Genomic DNA, 19,125 nt, shown 5'->3' with positions numbered 1-19,125 from the left:
AGCAAACACTGGAAACACACGTCACGTGGTGGAAGCAGTCGCTTGTTGATTGGACAGAATATCAGAGGGAAACTCTCCGAAATAATGAAGCTCCACTACATTTCTACCGTGTTGGCTTTTCTGGTTCTGCTTTAGTGTTTTTAATATTTTAGAGGAAGGTGAACAATGGGAGCAGCTGCCAGTGTTGGCTCTATCATTAAATGTCTTTAGTTGTGTTAAAGAGGAGTTGGAGCAGAGTGTCTGTTAAAACCTAGGCCACTGTTTGGAGGGAACTGGAATCTTACCGGAAGCTGACTCGCTAGAATAAATAAATGCATTTTAACGCTGTAAATTGAAAAAAAGAGTTTCAGGCATTCACATTTGTTGGGGGAACTAAACTGCACAGGCATTGCATATGGATCTGAAGGTTATCATCCATTAAAACAGACATTTAAGTCCGTAAACTGTGTGAAAGGTTGAAACTGCAGGCTAGTAAATGCTCTGTTTTTGGTCCACTTCCTGTGTTTGGGTCAGATCCCGTTCTCACCTAGTCTGGCTATCACCAGACCAAGCTCAATCTTTTCAGATTGAACAGGGTGAAATCAAATCACCGGCAGATGGGGCTGGGTTTACCCAGTCTAGTTCTCAGAATCAGAAGAATAATCTTTATTGTCATTGTCATTGTCACAAGTACAACGAAATTTAAAGTGCTCTCCAGTCAGTGCATCAATTCATTAAGTTTAAGAAAAAAATATATATATATACATATACAGTATATACACAAATATACACATACATACACACACACATACACATAATGTAAGTCCTAATGAAAATATAGTCCTAATGTTTAAAAAGAATAAATAGAACGTGTAGCAGCATTAGCAGTGTACATGAACACACATGGTCACACACACCATCATTATCATGATCGTTGCACGAATAAATGGTATTAATATACTTTCACAGCATAAAACAGTATGAACAAACTGTTACATACATCTACAGACATGATCTATCCCACATCAGCTTCCATATTGCACATTTTTTGTAGCATTAAGGGTGGTTATTGGAGTCGGATAAAAACATAAAAATGTTTAAGTCTATTTGTCCTTGCGTTAGTTGATCTGTACCATCTGCCTGAAGGCAAGAGTTCAAACAGGGAGTGACCGGGATGGTGTGTGTCCTGTATGATGTTCCAGGCTTTTTTGAGACAACGGGAACTGTGTGGGAAGAGAGCACCTGTAGTGTAGTTGGTAGCGATGGTGCAATGCTGTGTGGTGAGGAATCCGCTGACACTGTTTCTTGATCATAAAGGTTTATTTACATCAAAGGAATTCAGCATCAATTTACAAGCCCTGCAGAGCTCGGAGAGGACCGGTTTTCCCAATTCTCCAGTGGTCACTCTGGCTTTCTTTGTTTGAACATGGTATATATTCTATACTGTGTGTAACATGGATGGGGGAGGAAACAATACTTTGACCAATGGCTACAAGCCAACAAGCCTTATTTTGGAGGGCCCATTGATAATGCATCCCAGATGTCTCCTATGGCCGTTTCCTGTGGAACTGGGCTAAAGTTCATTAGGGTTTCTTTGTTACCCAAAGCTTAAATACAAGTCATATAGAATGTGCAGATACAATAAACTGATAATATACATCACACCCTCTCCACACAGTCTCCGTTGATGATTAATTATGAGATTTCTGTTTTCTTTCTCCTGTAGTCTATGATGAGTTCTTTGGTTTTTGAGGTGTTGAGGAGCAGGTTGTTGGCCCTGCACCATGTTGACAGCCGCTCCACCTCATCTCTGTAGGCAGACTCGCCCTGCCCCCTGGAGATGAGCCCCACCTCTGTGGTGTCTATATCTGCAAACTTCACCATGGTGTTGCTGTGGTGGACAGGGGAGCAGTCGTGTGTGTGTAGAGAGGGATTGTAGGGTTTTGTGGGTGGGGGGGGGGGGGGGGGGTGTTGGGGGTTGGGGGGGGGGTTTTTTTGGCCACTCTAACCCTCTGTCTGCGGTCAGAGAGGAAGCTATTTATCCACATGCAGGTGGTGTGTGGAAGTGTGTGTGGACATCAGAAATATATAAATGTTTACAGCCTGGTACAAAAAAACTGTTTTGGTCTATGAAGCTAATTTCACACTTCATAACAACTGTTTATATAACTCACCTGTTTAAATTGTATCAATCAGCAGACTGTCACAAGCTTCAAAATATTTTGAAAAGGTTTGGTAAGAAAACCTGCATTTTTTATTTAATCAAGTATCCTGAATTATAAATACATGTCTGGTATTTGTAGTAAACCGCTTGAAAATCACGTCACGGAAAAGAAAGCATTTTGAGCCCGACTAAACCTCTTTATCCTGGGTTTGGGGTCTGGTCTGGTTCCTCAGTGTCTCTGTGTCCTCTGCAGGACAGAGAGTCTCTCCTGTGGACAGAAACACTGACTGAAGATCAGCTGCTGAAATCAAAGTTCAGTCTGTTCACCATCACACACACTCTGCACTGTGAAGCAGATCTGAGACTCAAACACAAAAACATTCATCTGATTTCATCTCTGGGATTATCAACATTTGAACTGTTGGACTAAACACTTCGTGATATGGAACATCTAAAAAATAATCAACGGTTATTGGTTACTATTATGTCCTTTATATTTTGAATCATATTGTAAAATATTTAAAATTTGGAAAGAAAATGTTTCTATAAACAATCATATAGTCTAATGTTTCTAAATGTTTTTAATAAAATCTAGTAAGGAAGGAATCTAGAAGAATGAGCAAAGACTCTCCAACTTGTTGAAAACAAGAAAGCTCTTAAGCTGTTTTCATGTTTAGCTGAGTTGAAATGAATGTGAGATAGCTCTGCTTTGATGTTTGTAATTCTGTTTTATATTTTAGTTTTGTCACTTTTTATTCCAGTTTGATTTGGTCTCAACCTGAGGCAGATTATTGTGATGAATAATACATGAACGTATGTTGTTTGCTCGTTCTCATCTTAAACATTACATTTACAACTTGTAACTGAGTATTTCTACACTGTAGTATTGTTACTTTTACTTCAGTAACACATCTGAGTCTATCCTTTTTGGCAAATGGAAACGTGCATTTTATGGATGTATTGCTTCTTAAAGAATGTATTTAAACTGGTTAAGTTATTGTGGGTTATAATCTGTCAGAATTGAAATCCAGTATTTTTGAGGCAGAAACAACCTTTCAGTGTAAAGGTAGGGGCTGAGATCACTTTTTGGCAGAAGAGCAGAAGCGCGTGTCCCCCCCTCCCGCTCCAGGTGACTGATGGACAGACAGGTGCTGCTGTCGGTTCACTTTCCTTCTTCAGTTGTCGGATGAAAAGTTGGAGATGTTTCCAATCAGCAGAAATCAGCTGGGACAGCCAACCAACACACACACTGGGAGTCCAACCACTTTAATTCATGTTGACTTTGTGAATATTATATCTGAACTTTTAGCTTCAGTCTTCATCACAGACTCCAGCAGTTTTGGACAGTACCGAAGCCAAGTGAATGTAAAATCAATCTGAGCATCACAACTAACTGTTTTAGACACAGATGTGGTCATAATAATGCTCCAAAATGCTGTCACATGAGAGAGAGAGGGAGAGAGAGAGAGAGAGAGATGTGAACTGTTCATTTAATAATCTTCTTCTGACATGTTATCTTCCCTGTTTGTATTTTCTGTGACTGAATGTGGTTTTAAATCTGTTGAGGTGTGTTCAGACTGAAAGCAAAGACACTGATGATGTCATACAAAGTCAGAAAATAGAAAGCAAACTGTTTCCAGAGGACACTAAAGAATGATGGAGCAGCAGGAAACAGACCAGGTCAGAGAGTAAACAGCTGATTTATTCATCTGACTTATAGAATAACCTCAATGATTGAATTGTTTTAAATTTCTGGGAATGTGGAACAACTAAATGTAAAATGAATGAAATAAAACAAGGCCACATGCTGATTATTTGTGACTTGATTTGATGGATTTATTCTTCCTGTTGTGTCTGTGTTTAAACTCCTAATTAAAAGGTAAAGTTTCCATCCACTAAAAGTTCTGTTGTTGCTGCTGACATACTCAGATTATTATTCTAAGTGTCTGACAACATAATGGAAAGGATCCCTACAGAGATAGAGCTTTTAGTTAAAGAGTAAGATCCTTTTAGTTTAACATGAAACAGCCCCGAAATCACCATCACCAAACTCCACCAGACTCCATGTAAATAATCAGGACTTTTAGCGTGTATAGAGCCAGCATATTTCCACCAGACTCCATGTAAATAATCAGGACTTTTAGCGTGTATAGAGCCAGCATATTTCCACCAGACTCCATGTAAATAATCAGGACTTTTAGCGTGTATAGAGCATATTTCCACCAGACTCCATGTAAATAATCAGGACTTTTAGCGTGTATAGAGCCAGCATATCTCCACCAGACTCCATGTAAATAATAAGGACTTTTTGTCAGGCTGCAATGGCGGACCCAAATGCATGACTCAGGAAACAAGGATAAAGGTGATCGGTTTATTGCTCCCAGAACAAGATCCAACAGGCAGGTAAACGTGGTCGAAGATACAGGCAATAGGTCAGGGTACACGGGGAAACAAAACAAAAACAAGGGAACGCTGGAAAGTGAGTCAACATGGAGCTACAACAATCTGGCAGAGAACAAGTGAACACAGGTGATTATATATATACGGGGGAGGGGAAGACAACCAGACACAGGTGAATAACATTAGGGCGGAGACAGGTAATCAAAAACGGCGGGAAACAAACAAAGGCAGGAAGACAAGTGAAGTGAATGAAGACACACAGTGGATGCAAAATAAAACAGGAAGTTCATGAAAACAAACAGAAAACACAATAAGAGCGGAGGCAGACGTGACACTTTTAGCGTTTACAGAGCCAGCATATTTCCACATGTAAATTGTCAGGACTTTTAGCGTGTAAAGAGCCAGCATATTTCCACATGTAAATGGGTGAATTAAGGGTTTATTTCAACCAAACCAGAGTGGTGATTGTTGTTGGAACAGTTGATATATATTTTTAATTTTTCTATCAACTATAAATGAAGTGTGTTTAATAATCATAAAATTGCTATTTTATTTAAATGGAGTCTGGTGGAAACATACATTTAAATGCTTACATTATATTTAGTTATCTCTCTATACTTATAAATTGCTTTAATTATTTAAGTGCTGTACATTATTTAATACTCAAGTAAAGTACAAGTACCTTGAGTTAAGTCCAGTACTTGAGTAGATGTCCTCAGTTCCAGTCCACCACTAACTGATTAATGAACTGAATGTGTATCTGTTGTTCCCCTCCTGACCTCCAGGTGGCGGCCTTCTTTCATTTTAAACTTTAATCTGAAAAACCCTGACTTGGAGGAAACCGGAAGTCTCGTTGTTTCACTGTGATCTCGGGCTGTTGGCGGGATAGTTGTTTTGTTTATTAGTGAGTTTTAAACATAGACAGTATAAGAACGGTTTTAAGAAGACAGAGCTCCAGGTAAACCCGCACACACTCACTCAGGTAAACACTTTAATAACTGTTCTTTTACACGGCTATCAAAGCGAATAGAAGCCAGAGCTGCGCATGCGTTAGCTTCTCATTCTGCTGTTGCTATGTTCTTTTACACGGCTATCAAAGCGACTAGAAGCCAGAGCTGCGCATGCGTTAGCTTCCCATTCTGCTGTTGCTAAGATTCAGGTAAACAGAACGTCCGTTGCTGAGCAACAGTCTGCTCCGTTAGTTGCTCCTCTGTAGTTCGGTGGGCTCGGTGAGATTCGGGGCTGAAGTTGTAACATTGTTGCATTTTTCATTTGGTTCGGTTTGCGTCACACTGCACTTTATCAAACGCAGCAAACAGTGGAAACACACGTCACGTGGTGGAAGCAGTTGCTTGTTGATTGGACAGAATATCAGAGGGAAACTCTCCGAAATAATGAAGCTCCACTACATTTCTACCGTGTTGGCTTTTCTGGTTCTGCTTTAGTGTTTCTAATATTTTAGAGGAAGGTGAACAATGGGAGCAGCGTCACGTGGTGGAAGCAGTCCAGAGGGTGGGGGGAGGGGGGTCTGGGTGTCTTCCCCCAGGGAAGTTTTGAGCGACAGCAACTGTATTTTTGTTGCATTTGGATACGGTTTAATGCACCAATTTATGCTGGAAATACCTTTATTTAGCCTATGCTAAGAAGAAAATAACAGATGACAATTCAGAATATATCAAAAATATAATGGAAAGTATGTTGTTGCGTATCATTGGGCATTTTTAAGTGGGTATATGTAAATGGACCTGAACCGGGAAGATATAGTGTGTAGCTTTTCATTGATATGTGTCGGCAAAATAATTTTTTATGAGTTTCCTTTTTCCTGAAATGCTCTGAGTGAATTTAATCTAAACATTTTTTTTTTACTTTTGAACTACTCCGAGTTCATTGTGTAGCGAGGAAGGAAATGGAACAGTTTTCCAGCCGCTGCTTTGAGTTTGCCGACTGTTGTTTTAGTTGTGTGTGGATGTGAGGAAAAGGAGAGGAGACAGCAGCTCCTGAATATCTCTGCTTGCTTTGATTTGTACTGAACAGAATCCAGAGTGAGTCCAGCAGCCCCAGTGGACATCTGCTGGATTTCAGGACAAGAGAGGAATGGAGGAGGACAACCAGAACCAGGAGCAGCGGAGCAACAAGGTCCCCAGAAGACAAGCAGCAGACTGGGACTCTGATACCAGCCATGTTCACGTCAGTGTTCAGGGGGGTATCGCACAAAAGTAGAATTTATAAATCCAGGATAACTGATGAAGCGAGGTTTGACCTAGTCTAATCTGTGCAGCCTGGCTTGGTGCGTTTCACAAAGGCCAAGTCAGGCTGAGGAGGAGAGACTAGGTCGAGTCAGGATGAGGAGGAGAGACTAGGTCGAGTCAGGCTGAGGAGGAGAGACTAGGTCAAGTCAGGCTGATGTAATTCAGATAGATGAGCGTTCACGGCTTTCCTTACCAGACCGCGAGGTTGATCACAGATTTACTGATGCTAAAATGGAGAATACACATTGTTCATACTTCATACAGAGTGAGCAGCAGCTTCTTGTGGAAGTATGATAACGTGAAACACATCATTTGTAAAAAAAAAAAACAAAAAAAAAACACGACCGCTGTAATGAAACAGTGAGAGAAAGCGAGGCAGACGATCACGGACCGACTGAATGTGTAAGCAGCCTAAAAATCTACATTTACTGACCACTGCTCTGAACTGAAATGATCATACCATCCAAGGATTAGGTTACTAATCATTTGCACAAATTAACAGTTGGAGCTAGGGGTAATAAGACAATATATAATCTTACTCAGGAAATTTACCATGAAGATCCATTTTCTAGAACGCTAGAATATGATACGTAAATATCTCTTTCACTCCGTTTCTCTCTCTCTCTCTCTCTCTCTCTCTCTCATGGGCTAAAATATAAATGACCTAAGTCATATTAACTTCCACTGCTCGCTTTTAATGCAAAGTGTACAACTGTTGGTTTATACAAATGACAAGTGACTCATTGAATGGTTTCAGTTAAAGGAATATTTCACCGCTGGAAAGCTGAATATATCTTTAAAGTGGGTCACTTATGTAGTAGAAATGTGAAAAAAAATTTAAATTGGTGCCTTCTAGGCCGAGAAAAGCCAGAAAATGTGTTCTGGTCTTATATGGATGAAAAACACCAAATCCCAGAATGCACCTGCTTCGTTGCTTTGAGTCCACTCCCAAGCCCCGCCTACCGCTTGACAGACCGACAGAGGCATTCAACTCAACTCAAGCGTGTTTTATTGTCATTTCAACCATATACACGAAACAACGTTTCATCGTGACTCAAGTTGTGTTACACATTTAACATATATAAAAACAACGACATATAAAAACGACATACGAAACAGGCTACATTTAGTACACACACTTTATAGGCTCCGTAAAGTTCAGCTAACACATACTAGCATTAGCGCTTGGTGGGCTGTAAACACTGAGCATAAACACAGCCGTGAATTAGCGTGCAATGTAGAATGGTCGGCATTTAACAGTCACAAGCTCCACCAGCAGTTAGAAGTAGCTAGTTGGATTTTATTTCTACACCAGTCCACCTCCACGGGCCGGCGAGAGCAGCCTGGTAGCTGGATAGTCCCGGTTCCGGTACACTGTTGTTCAGGCATGTTTCCAACAAAAACACAGCAGTCACTGAACTCACGTTTGGAGTTTCGTTGAAGGAGGATGTAGTCCAGCTTGTTGTTTAATGAGCAGACACTTGCAAGCAGGATGGCTGGGACAGGTGGACAGCTAGCGTTAGCTTTCCATCTAGCCGATGAGGATGTCCCCTAGCCGGCTAGCGGCATTGAGCGACACTGCTGGTCTCCGTGCAGGCGAAGCTCCGCTAGTGTGCGAGGTATTGCGTCTGTAATAACGTTTCCTCCATATTCTCCGATGTATCCCGGTGGTACACACGTCCGGTAGTTTGAATGCAGATAATTGTTGTGGGAGGTGGCTGGAGTCGTTCAATTTACTCGGCCAGACTCGGCAGTCCAACCCCCTGTGGCGTGTTGAAAACATACGGAAGTAGATCCTACTACTGGCTGTAGTCCTTTGCCTCTGGCCCAAAAATCTTCCAATGATGCAAAAATCGTCATTTTAAGTCATCAGAAGATTTTTTTCCAAGCCCCAAATGCAGAAATCTCTCGTCTCAGGGGGACATGAGGGAGGGAGGCACGGTCATTCAGAAATACTATCGGGTTTCTACTGATACAAAGCTGAATGCTAAATCGGTGAAGTATCCCTTTAAGAGCAGTAGTTCATAAATGTATATTTTTAGATACATCATTCAGTCCGCTATTATCTGCCACGCTTGTTTTCACTGTTTGTTTTTTTATTACAGAGGCCGAGTTTCCTTCTCTACATATTATTATGCTTTGCTCCCTCGTATATATGGACATAGAACAGAAAGACACTGAAGACATTGGACTCTAAAATCTAGAAACTATAAAGATAATTAAAGTGATGGTTCGGAGTAATTTACCCTAGGGTCCTTTGCACCATGACCTCGAGCCAAACACCCCCCCAGAAGCTTTTTTCACCTGGGTCTAACACTGGGCGAGTTAGCGTAGAGTAGCGTTAGCCGCTGAGTAGCTTAGCGTGGGGCTAATGGACCCACGTTTGTATCTCTTAAATGACCCCACTAATAATGCCCGAAATGATACCAAAGGTCTACACTAGTATATATAGGTTATGCTCTCATAAAACGATGGATTGGAAAGTTTGTAAGTACACCAGAAGTTTATGAACACTTGCCTGCTCTCTTCTGCTCTCTGTTGCTGTTGCTGCTGCTACCTGCAGTTAGACGAGTGCTTAGGGCCGTCTATAAATTACTACACCGAAAAGAGATACAACAAATATATGTATTAATTTAATGATTAAATAAGGTAATATCTCCAAACTTACCTCAATTATTCCTTGTCTCCTGCTAGTTATATTACAGCACTTACTTTAAAAAATAAGTTAAATTAAAAAATATTTTTGTTGCATCTCTTTTCGGTGTTGTAATTTGTAGATGTCCCTAAGCACTCGTCTTACAGCAGCAACAACAACAGCAGAGAGCAGAAGCCAGCAGGCAAGTGTTATTTACATAAACTTCTGGTGTACTTACAAACTTTCCAATCCATCGTTTTATGAGTGCATAACCTATATGTACTAGTGTAGACCTTTGGTATCATTTCGGGCATTATTAGTGAGGTCATTTAAGGGATACAAACGTGGGTCCATTAGCCCCGTGCTAAGCTATTCAGCGGCTAACGCTACTCTACGCTACTCTATGCTAACTCTCCCAATGTTCGACCCAGGTGAAAAAAGCTTCTGGGGGGGTGTTTGGCTCGAGGTCATGGTGCAAAGGACCCTAGGGTGAATTACTCCGAACCATCACTTTAAGTGATAAATATAATGCACACTGCAAAGTTGAATGTAACAGAGTATATTTCATCAGTTATTCCCCCCCCCAGCTTAATATAAGGTCAAAAACCATTGCGGTGTCCTCTCCCTGTTGTTACATGAAGGTACAGTAGTCTACACTATATAGTTACTGGTCCAGTGAACTAAGACTATAATTTGGGAGGATTGTACAATTAGGATATGTTCTTAAAAATGTCCAATCCTCCCAAATTGTAGTCATTAAAGAATACAAAATAATAAATCAACTAAAATAATTTAAGGTGCGTTGGTATAGAAACACACATGTACAGCACTTTATATATTGCCCTTAGTAACTGACTTCATTTAAAACACATTTGGCAACTTCATCGGCCTTTTCTAATAATCTCAACAACAGCAGTAATATATTCATCAAACTTCTAACAACAATATGAACTTAACTATATAATAACTTATAACTTATCTGCCTCTGCTTTTGTGAAACCCAGTCAAGGCTAAATTCATCCAGGATAACAGGAATATCCCGGCTTAATCCCTTATCCTGGTTATGTGCAATAGCCCACACACACACACACACACACACACACACACACACACACACACACACACACACACACACACACACACACACACACACACACACACACACACACACACACACAGGTAAGATGGAGCGAAGATACTCTAGGATATACAGATTTGACATTTAATGGCACATTTTTCCTTACTGACAATAAATCAGTAAGTTGCTACTCAAAAAAGTTTTTCAAGGATGGCAGGTTTGTAAACTATAATTCACTCCCACGTCCCATTAGTTCTTCTAACCCTTGTATCATTATCTCTGCATGTTTCTCCCTTGGGTCTACCAAAGGCGCCCTCAGCCGACGTCAAGCTGGCAACCGGAGCAGGAAAGAAGGGCATAAAGGCTGAGGAGGAGGAGCAGCCTGCACCACTTTCTGCAGCAGCCGCCACAGCGGAGGAGGAGGAGGAGGAGGAGGAGGAGGTGGTTTTGGACCGCAGAGTGGTGAAGGGAAGAGTAGAGTTTCTGCTGAAATGGAAGGGGTTCTCAGAGTAAGTATGAGTCTATAATACAACACACACACACACACACACACACACACACACACACACACACACACACACACACAGTACAGGCCAAAAGTTTGGACACAGCTTCTCATTCAATGTGTTTCTTTATTTTCATGACTATTTACATTGTAGATTCTCGCTGAAGGCATCAAAACTATGAATGAAAAAAAAAATATATATATATATATATATATATATATATATATATATATATATATATATATATATATACGTTCTTCACAATTTCTCTGTAGAAAAGACCAACATTCTTAAATGTTATGATGGTCTGTCTCTCTTCCATTGTTAATTGCCTTTTTCCCGCCATTTTTATAGCAACACACTACTTTCTGCAGTACAATACTGTTCAAATAATGCTCACGAGGGTACGGTACCACAGTGTGTTCCAACAATACTTTTATACAAACAGAGGGGTTGTAAGTAATCCAGACAAGTTGGAACACCTGTGGGAATTGGTAGCACCAACTTTCAAAGCTTGATCAACCTCCATTGCTGCAGAACAGCTTTACATTGTTAACCCATTTCTTGTTCCCTGAAAAAGGCCTTTTTGTAAAATACTGAAATGTACATTATTTTTCAGACAGACAGGCAGTTCACTTCTTATCCATCAAATAACCTTACAAAATGGCAATAGAAAAAAGGAATAATACGAATTAGCAATTAGAGTGAGAATGTATTTCCTAAAAACAAATCTTGAGGAGATTTTCTTCTGTCTGCACTCACCTTTTCAGTGAGGATAACACATGGGAGCCACAAGACAACCTGGACTGCCCCGACCTTATCACCGAGTACATGCAGAAACACAAGGAGGAGGAGAAGAAGAAGGAGGGCAAGAGGAAAGTTGTCAGTGAGGCCTCGGGCGACTCAGAGGAGCGAGGGAGCAAGAGGAAGAAGGAGGAGGTGAGCAAAGGAAAGAGGTTACTCTAGACTGAAGAGTCCCAGAAATCTAATCTGAATATTAATGAATATTATTACAGCGCAAAAAAGGAGGAATTTAAATTATTTATTAAAAATTTAATCATAACATAATGATAATAACTTTTTTCACCAGTAAATGTTGTAGTAAATGCTGTTAAATGACAAAAACAGATGAGAAAAGGGTATTTTACAATAACTTTGAATGCACGACAACGTTTAACCGTTTCAAGTTAACGCAACATTTACGATATATTGTGCAGCCCTACCTACAACTGTTAATTTGTACAAAAGATTAGTAACCTAATCCTTGGATGGTATGATTATAACGGTTTCAGTTCAGTCTAGTCATTCCTCCTCATTCTGACTCGACCTAGTCTCTCCTCGTCAGCCTGGCTTTGCCGTTGTGAAACACAGAACGCCAGGATGCTCTGATCAGACTAGGTCAAGCCTCGCTTTATCGGTTATCCTGGATTTATAAATTCTACTGTTGTGCAATACCACTTTAACAACTCATTGATTTTATGTAATTCTGAGCCATTTGGTTACTTTTCAACAATCCATTTTTGTAAACCTGGGGGGTTACCTAACACTATGTAAAGGTCCCATGGCATGAAAATGTCACTTCATGAGGTTTTTTAACATTAATATGAGTTCCCCCAGCCTGCCTATGGTCCCCCAGTGGCTAGAAATGGTGATAGGTGTAAACCGAGCCCTGGGTATCCTGCTCTGCCTTTGAGAAAATGAACGTTCAGATGGGCCGATCTGGAATCTTCTCCTTGTGAGGTCATAAGAAGAAAGGTTACCTCCACTTTCTCTGCTTTGCCCGCCCAGAGAGAGAGACATCATGGCTTTTAAAACAAGCAAAGTGGTAGTTGGTCAAGGCCACACCCCCATCCTCTACCTTGCCCCCCCCTCTCTCCTCGTCAATAGCTACAGACACAGAAATGGCACATCCTAAGGAAAGGACTGGCTCTAGTGGCTGTAATTCTTCTGGTTGTTACCCCTCTCTGCGGCAGGCTCCTCCGCTTTATGTCTTTATAACGGAGCTAGCTAACCGGAGCTAACTGTTAATCAGAGCTAATGATTGCTAATCAAGCCTTCAGTTCTCCTTGCCTGTATAGTACAGAACAGTAGGCTATGTTTAGGAACCCCAAAACATGGACAAAATGGTCTAACAAACCTAATGAACAAGATTTCTTTTCAGATATTCCTAGTCTTATGTGATTTAACAGGAGAAAAAATGTGTCAAAGCACATCATGGCTACACTTTTTTGTCATTTGTTTAAAGTTTAACGAGCAATTTGTTGTTTTTTTAGCGAAATACTGAAAGCAGCAGAACTGAGTAGGCTACGTTTTAATATCTGTTTATTTATCACAAGTTATATCATTATCGTGATATTTAACGTTACGGCATATCACATATTTTCCTCATATCGTGCAGCCCTAATAACTACCCTGAAATTGTGTCAGATGCTGCATAGTGTCGCAATATTTTCATCTGTATCTGTGTCATCTTTTAGTCTAATTTGTTTAATATGTAAATAGTTTTTTCTTTCTAAATGATCTGATAATGTTGTGTAGTCATTGTTTTCACCTTCTTTTGTCTGGTATACAACTGAGCACATTATTACTTAACCTAGCCATCACGCACCGCGCCATCACATCCTGCGCCACACACCACCGCCAGTAAAGTCTCAACCTGTGGGAAACACTGAGAAGAGCCCAATGGCTTCTTTAGTAACATGTCTGCAACCAGAAGAACTTTACCTTTATTTTGACATCAAATTGATGTATGTATTTCAAAAAGTTTGAATGGGATTTGAAGGATGAAAAATACCCAGAATGTATGAAAGGTTTGTGATATTTTAAAGTTTAAACCCATTGAATTTGTAATTGAAAGTAAAACTGAATAGTTTGCAAATGTTTTAGTTTTTAAATTGCAAATCATTTGAATGGGGAAACTTGCCTTAAAAATGTAGAATATTTCTGAACTTATAAAAGTTATGAAAAGTACATTTGCTTCCGTAATAACTTGTCTGCAACGGCACATATTTTCCTTAATTTTGTCATAAATTATTGTATGAAGAGTGAAAATTGTGAGCAAGTCCAGGGTTTAAGGTTGTTCACACACTCTCTCTCTATCTCTCTTTCTCTCGCTCTCTCTCTCTCTCTCTCTCTCTCTCTTTGTGTTGCTATAGAAACGGAGAGGAGGAGAGGGACCCAAACGTCACCACTGTCAACACTGTGACAAATCCTTCACAAGATCTGGATATTTAAAGATTCATCAGAGAGTTCACACTGGAGACAACTTACACAGCTGTGATCAATGTGGGGCAGCTTTCACACGACGGAGTACCCTAAAAATACATCAACGTATTCACACTGTAGAGAAGCCTTATAGCTGTGATCAATGTGGGGCAGCTTTCACACGACATAGTAATCTAAAAATACATCAACACATTCACACTGGAGAGAAGCCTTACAGCTGTGATCAATGTGGTAAAACCTTTTCTCATAACAGTAGCCTTAAATCTCACCAGCGCATTCACACTGGAGAGAAGCCTTATAGCTGTGATCAATGTGGGGCAGCTTTCACACGACATAGTAACCTAAAAATACATCAACGCATTCACACTGGAGATAAACCTCACAGCTGTGATCTATGTGGTACAACATTTTCTAGGAATGATAACCTAGAAGTGCACCGACGTGTTCACACTGGAGAGAAGCCTTACAGCTGTGATCAATGTGGGAAAAGTTTTACTCAGCCTAGCGACCTTAAATCTCACCAGCACATTCACACTGGAGAGAAGCCATACAGCTGTGAACAATGTGGGAAAAGTTTTACTCAGAGTAGTAGTCTTAAAAAACACCAGCGCATTCACACTGGAGAGAAGCCGTACTGGTGTGAGCAATGTGGGAAAACATTTTCTGTGAGTAGTCACCTTAAATCACATCAACGCATTCACACTGGAGAGAAGCCGTACAGCTGTGATCTTTGTGGTAAAACTTTTTCACAGAGCAATAGCCTTGAATTTCACCGACGTGTTCACACTGGAGAGAAGCCGTACTGGTGTGATCAATGTGGTAAAACTTTTTCTCAGAGTGGTAACCTTAAATCTCACCAGCGCCTTCACTCTGCCTCGTTATGAACAAGTTTCCGAGCCAAGCTGTTTCCCTCTGCCTCCTCCTCGTGCCCTGATAGCTGTGTTGTTATTTTCTGATCTTCTCTCCACATTGAAGGCTGACCAGCAGTAACTTTATCTTCTGAACAGCTTGTACGTTATCCTGCCTAGGACTACACATCACACTCCATCCCTTTTGAAGGGATTTATTACACTCAAAATTAGAGGTCGACCGATACCGATAGCTAGGTTGGGCCGTATTTGCCGATAACTGATTAATCAACCGATAGTATTTACACTTTGAATTTCGTCATGGCATTTATATAACACATACTCTATGGTCTTACAAAGCTAATGTTTTTGACCGATTACAATTTAATCAATTTTTGTGACCTGGAGAGGTGTTAGGAGGAAGCTAGCTATAGCTCTGTTTGCCATTCATTCCAATGGAGAAACATCGCGGCTAGACTTTCGACATACATTCCATTCCATTTTTGTGAATTAGAGAAGTCTCGTCAGGGCAGCGGCATTTCGGTGAAACGGTAACCCAGAAAGGGTGACTTTGCGCCGGCTGCAGAGCCCCGCTGGCTGCTGATAGCTCTGTGCCCGAGTAGCAGTGCTTCGGCTGTAGTCTACTTCCACCCAATAGTCCCAAGTCAATATCTGCCTAGGAAATCATCTAGTCTTAATCTGCATCGCTATATTTACTCGTTGTGAATACGCAGGCCACAAGAAGTAATTAGGTTTTGTTTTTGTTGTTGTTGGGTCACTTTTACTCACGACATGCTACACGGTCACAAAGGATTCCATTCATTACGCTAAGCTAAGCTAAGCTAGCCACGGCACCACCGGACTAAGACGGTGCATGTACTGAGACAAAAATGCATTTGCCCACCTATATAAATATAGAGGAGACGGTGAATAATCGTTTCTCAACAAACGGTGGCGTATTCCTTTAACCGCTTGAGGTAAGTTAGCCGACTACTAATGTTTAGCGTCATCTCAGCCTCGAAAGCAAACGTACTGTTGTGCTATTCTTTCTCTACTAATGCAGCATCTATTCAACAAATTAATAACTTTATGATATGACAAAATGTACTGTATACATAATTTTTGCTGTCAATGCTTTAAACGCGCATCTGATGTCAGTGTAGCGTGCAGTAACACGTATCGAAAATAAACAACACGAGGCATCAGTGAGGCCGCTATTGTAATGCATGATACCAGCAGACCCTTCTCTGCTCTCAGTACTGTGTAATGAATGACCGCGCTCCAGCAAGGGACACAACCAGGAATAACTATCGGTATGTATTCTTGCCGATAACGATAGTTCCACCAATCAACTATCGGTACCGATGAATCAGTCGACCTCTACTCAAAATTTGTTTTCCTGTAATATAATATTCTGAGTTCAGGGTTCAACTGCTAGCGCTTTTAAACTAAAGCTACAACGAAGAAGTATTTGTTGTTCTTAATCAGTGTTGGTCATCTTACTTTAAAAAAGTAATTAGTTACAGTTACAAATTACTTCTCCCAAAAAGTAATTGAGTTAGTAACTCAGTTACCACATTGTAAAGGTAATTAGTTACTCAGCAAAGTAACTGACGTCATTTTTTTATGTTCTATAACTTCTATTTCAATGAGCGAGAAGTGGTGCCGGTATTTCTAGTTCAAGAACACTACCTTTGAATTTCCCTGGCTCGTTCCCATTGTCGCTGTCTTGTGTTTACTGGTAGTCAGAGCGTGCAGTGAGACAGCGTGAGCAGGATATCCGCGTATCCGCCCACCCAGTGAATCATCATCGCATTTGCAACGGTGTCATCATCCCCCCCCCGCTGATGTGCACCTCGCGCTTCATTCAACCAAATTGTAGTAACGCGCCACTTTACATTCTCAGTAACGATAACGGCGTTGCAACGATGGGAAAAGTAATGAATTAGATTACTCCGTTACTGAAAAAGTAATGCCGTTAGTAACGCCGTTATACTTAAACACCGTTACTCCCAACACTGTTCTTAATTAATCACCTTGTAAATACAATTTACAAAAATCCCCATCACTGTTTACTAAGGTGATGTCAAATTGCTGAAATATTCAGTTTATTGTCACTTTAGATGAAAAAATAAGCAAACTTTCATAACTGACCAGCTTTAAAGGGGTGATAGAATGCAAAACCGATTTTACCCTGTCCTAGTTGAATAACGACAGTTCGGTGGGTAAATAGGACATACGTAGAAGCTCAAAGTCCCATTGACACCCCTTTACTATGAAAATCTCATATTTTGAAACTGCCGCTGAAAACGGGCGAATCCCAACAAAGCAGGATGTTGACGTCAACCTCCCAAAAACCGGAACCTTTGTCAGCCCATGGGTGTATTAAGAGAACGGTCACACCCGACATTTACATAGGCTACACAACTGACCTGAGATCAGGTAGTCTTCTGAATCTAGCTAGGTCACGCAGATCTCTGTTATTCCATTACAAAATTCACTTCTGAAACTTTTTTATGCGAGAAATCAACCATATAAAGCTCAGATATGGGCCGCTTTACGAAAAAGGATGGCTAATTGCAAATTTTCTCCGACTGTGTGTCGGAGTTTAGTGCCGGTGTTGGTGCTGCCTGGGTTGCTACATCGCCGCCCTGACCGCAGTGTCAGCGAGCTTGTTACGCCCGCAATCTTTTACCGCAGCCCGCAGGTTCCAGTTAATCTTATAATGGGTATGTGTGTTAAGTTATTTAAACAAACAATCGGGGAAATAAACGCCTCTTGTCCGCGAGTCTCATTGATAGAGCCGCAGTGAGATGGAGTCCATCAATGAGAGCTATCTCGCCTCCTCCTAACTCTGACATTCACAAAAATACATTCAATTGAAATCCGAAATAGGACAAGTGTTAGCTAAGCTTTGTAAGACCTTGAGGAACCTGTAATATTCATGCCGTGACGAAATTCAAACTGTAAATATAATTTAGTTATGGCAAAAGTGTAGCTAGCTAGCTGCGGTATTTCCCCATTGTAATGAATGGGACATATAGCAAGCAGCTGCTTTCCTACAAAGATGCCTCGCGTTCATAAAAATGCCTTAAAATCTAATCGGACACAACGGTTAGCTTTATAATACATTGGGGAATGATGTTATATAAGTGGCGTGACGAAATTCAAACTGTAAATATAATTTAGTTATGGCAAAAGTATAGCTAGCTAGCTGCGGTATTTCCCCATTGTAATGAATGGGACATATAGCAAGCAGCTGCTCTCCTACAAAGACGCTGCTAGCGTTCATAAAAATGCCTTTAAAATCAAATCGGACACAACTGGGGGGGTGTTTAGGGAGGGGGGGGGGGGGGGGGGGAGGGGGGGGGAAAGAAAAAAAAAAATATAAAAAAAATTTGTTATGGGGGTAGTGGGTATTTTGTTTTTTTTTTTTTTTTTTTTGTAGAGAAGGGAAAAAAAAAAAAATTATTATATAAAAAAAAAAAATTAATAAAAAAAAAAAATAAAAAAAAAAAAGAAAAAGGGGGGTTTTAAAGAAAAATTGGGGGATTTTTTTTTTATAAGGGGGGAAAAAAAAAAAAACGTAAATATATTAGTTATGCTGGCAGCTGGCCGGAGCCCCGTAGTGCAGTATCCACAAAGGGTGACTTTGCACTGGGTATGGAGCCCAGCAGGCTGCCGCTTTCTCGTCAGACTGTGTGGAGCTCCTAAAGTCCGACACGTCTTACCAAATTTGCAATTGGCCATCAATTTTTGTAAAATGGCCCATATTTCAGCTTTATATTGTTGATTTCTCGCTTAAAAAAGTCTCAGAAGTGAATTTGGTAATGAAACATTGCAGTGTCTGGAATATGAGATTCTGTCGCTTCTCTAATGCATGTGTATTGGGGATTCGCTCAACCAATCAGCGCGCGTCTCTAATGTCTGCGTATGGCAAGTCGCTCAACCAATCAGCGTGCAGCTCATCTAAATATTCATGACCATACCATATTTGGAAGAAAAGCTCTTGTTACAAATAGGGCCAAAACACAGGGATGC

The 19,125-nt window shown here is 40.6% G+C and overlaps 2 protein-coding genes across 2 annotated transcripts in view; both read left to right on the top strand.

Annotated features, from left to right (window-relative positions):
* LOC120544669 (chromo domain-containing protein cec-1-like) overlaps positions 1-19,125 on the top strand; it is a 148,801-nt gene that overhangs the window by 111,886 nt on the left and 17,790 nt on the right. The window contains exon 4 of the mRNA XM_039778594.1: positions 11,782-11,950. Coding sequence (XP_039634528.1) covers positions 11,782-11,950 — 169 coding nt within the window. The remainder of the gene's footprint in view (positions 1-11,781; positions 11,951-19,125) is intronic.
* On the top strand, positions 13,811-15,755 carry LOC120544522 (zinc finger protein 239-like). Its single transcript, XM_039778341.1, is given in 3 exon segments — positions 13,811-13,821; positions 14,199-15,027; positions 15,029-15,755. Coding segments are annotated over 3 exon segments (1,038 nt in total). The 3' UTR covers positions 15,227-15,755.

The sequence above is a fragment of the Perca fluviatilis genome, chromosome 2, assembly GCF_010015445.1.
Source record: "Perca fluviatilis chromosome 2, GENO_Pfluv_1.0, whole genome shotgun sequence".
NCBI classification, from domain to species: Eukaryota; Metazoa; Chordata; class Actinopteri; order Perciformes; family Percidae; genus Perca; species Perca fluviatilis.
The sequence above is the reverse complement of the archived record's forward strand: the minus strand, read 5'-3'. Positions and strand labels throughout refer to the sequence as shown.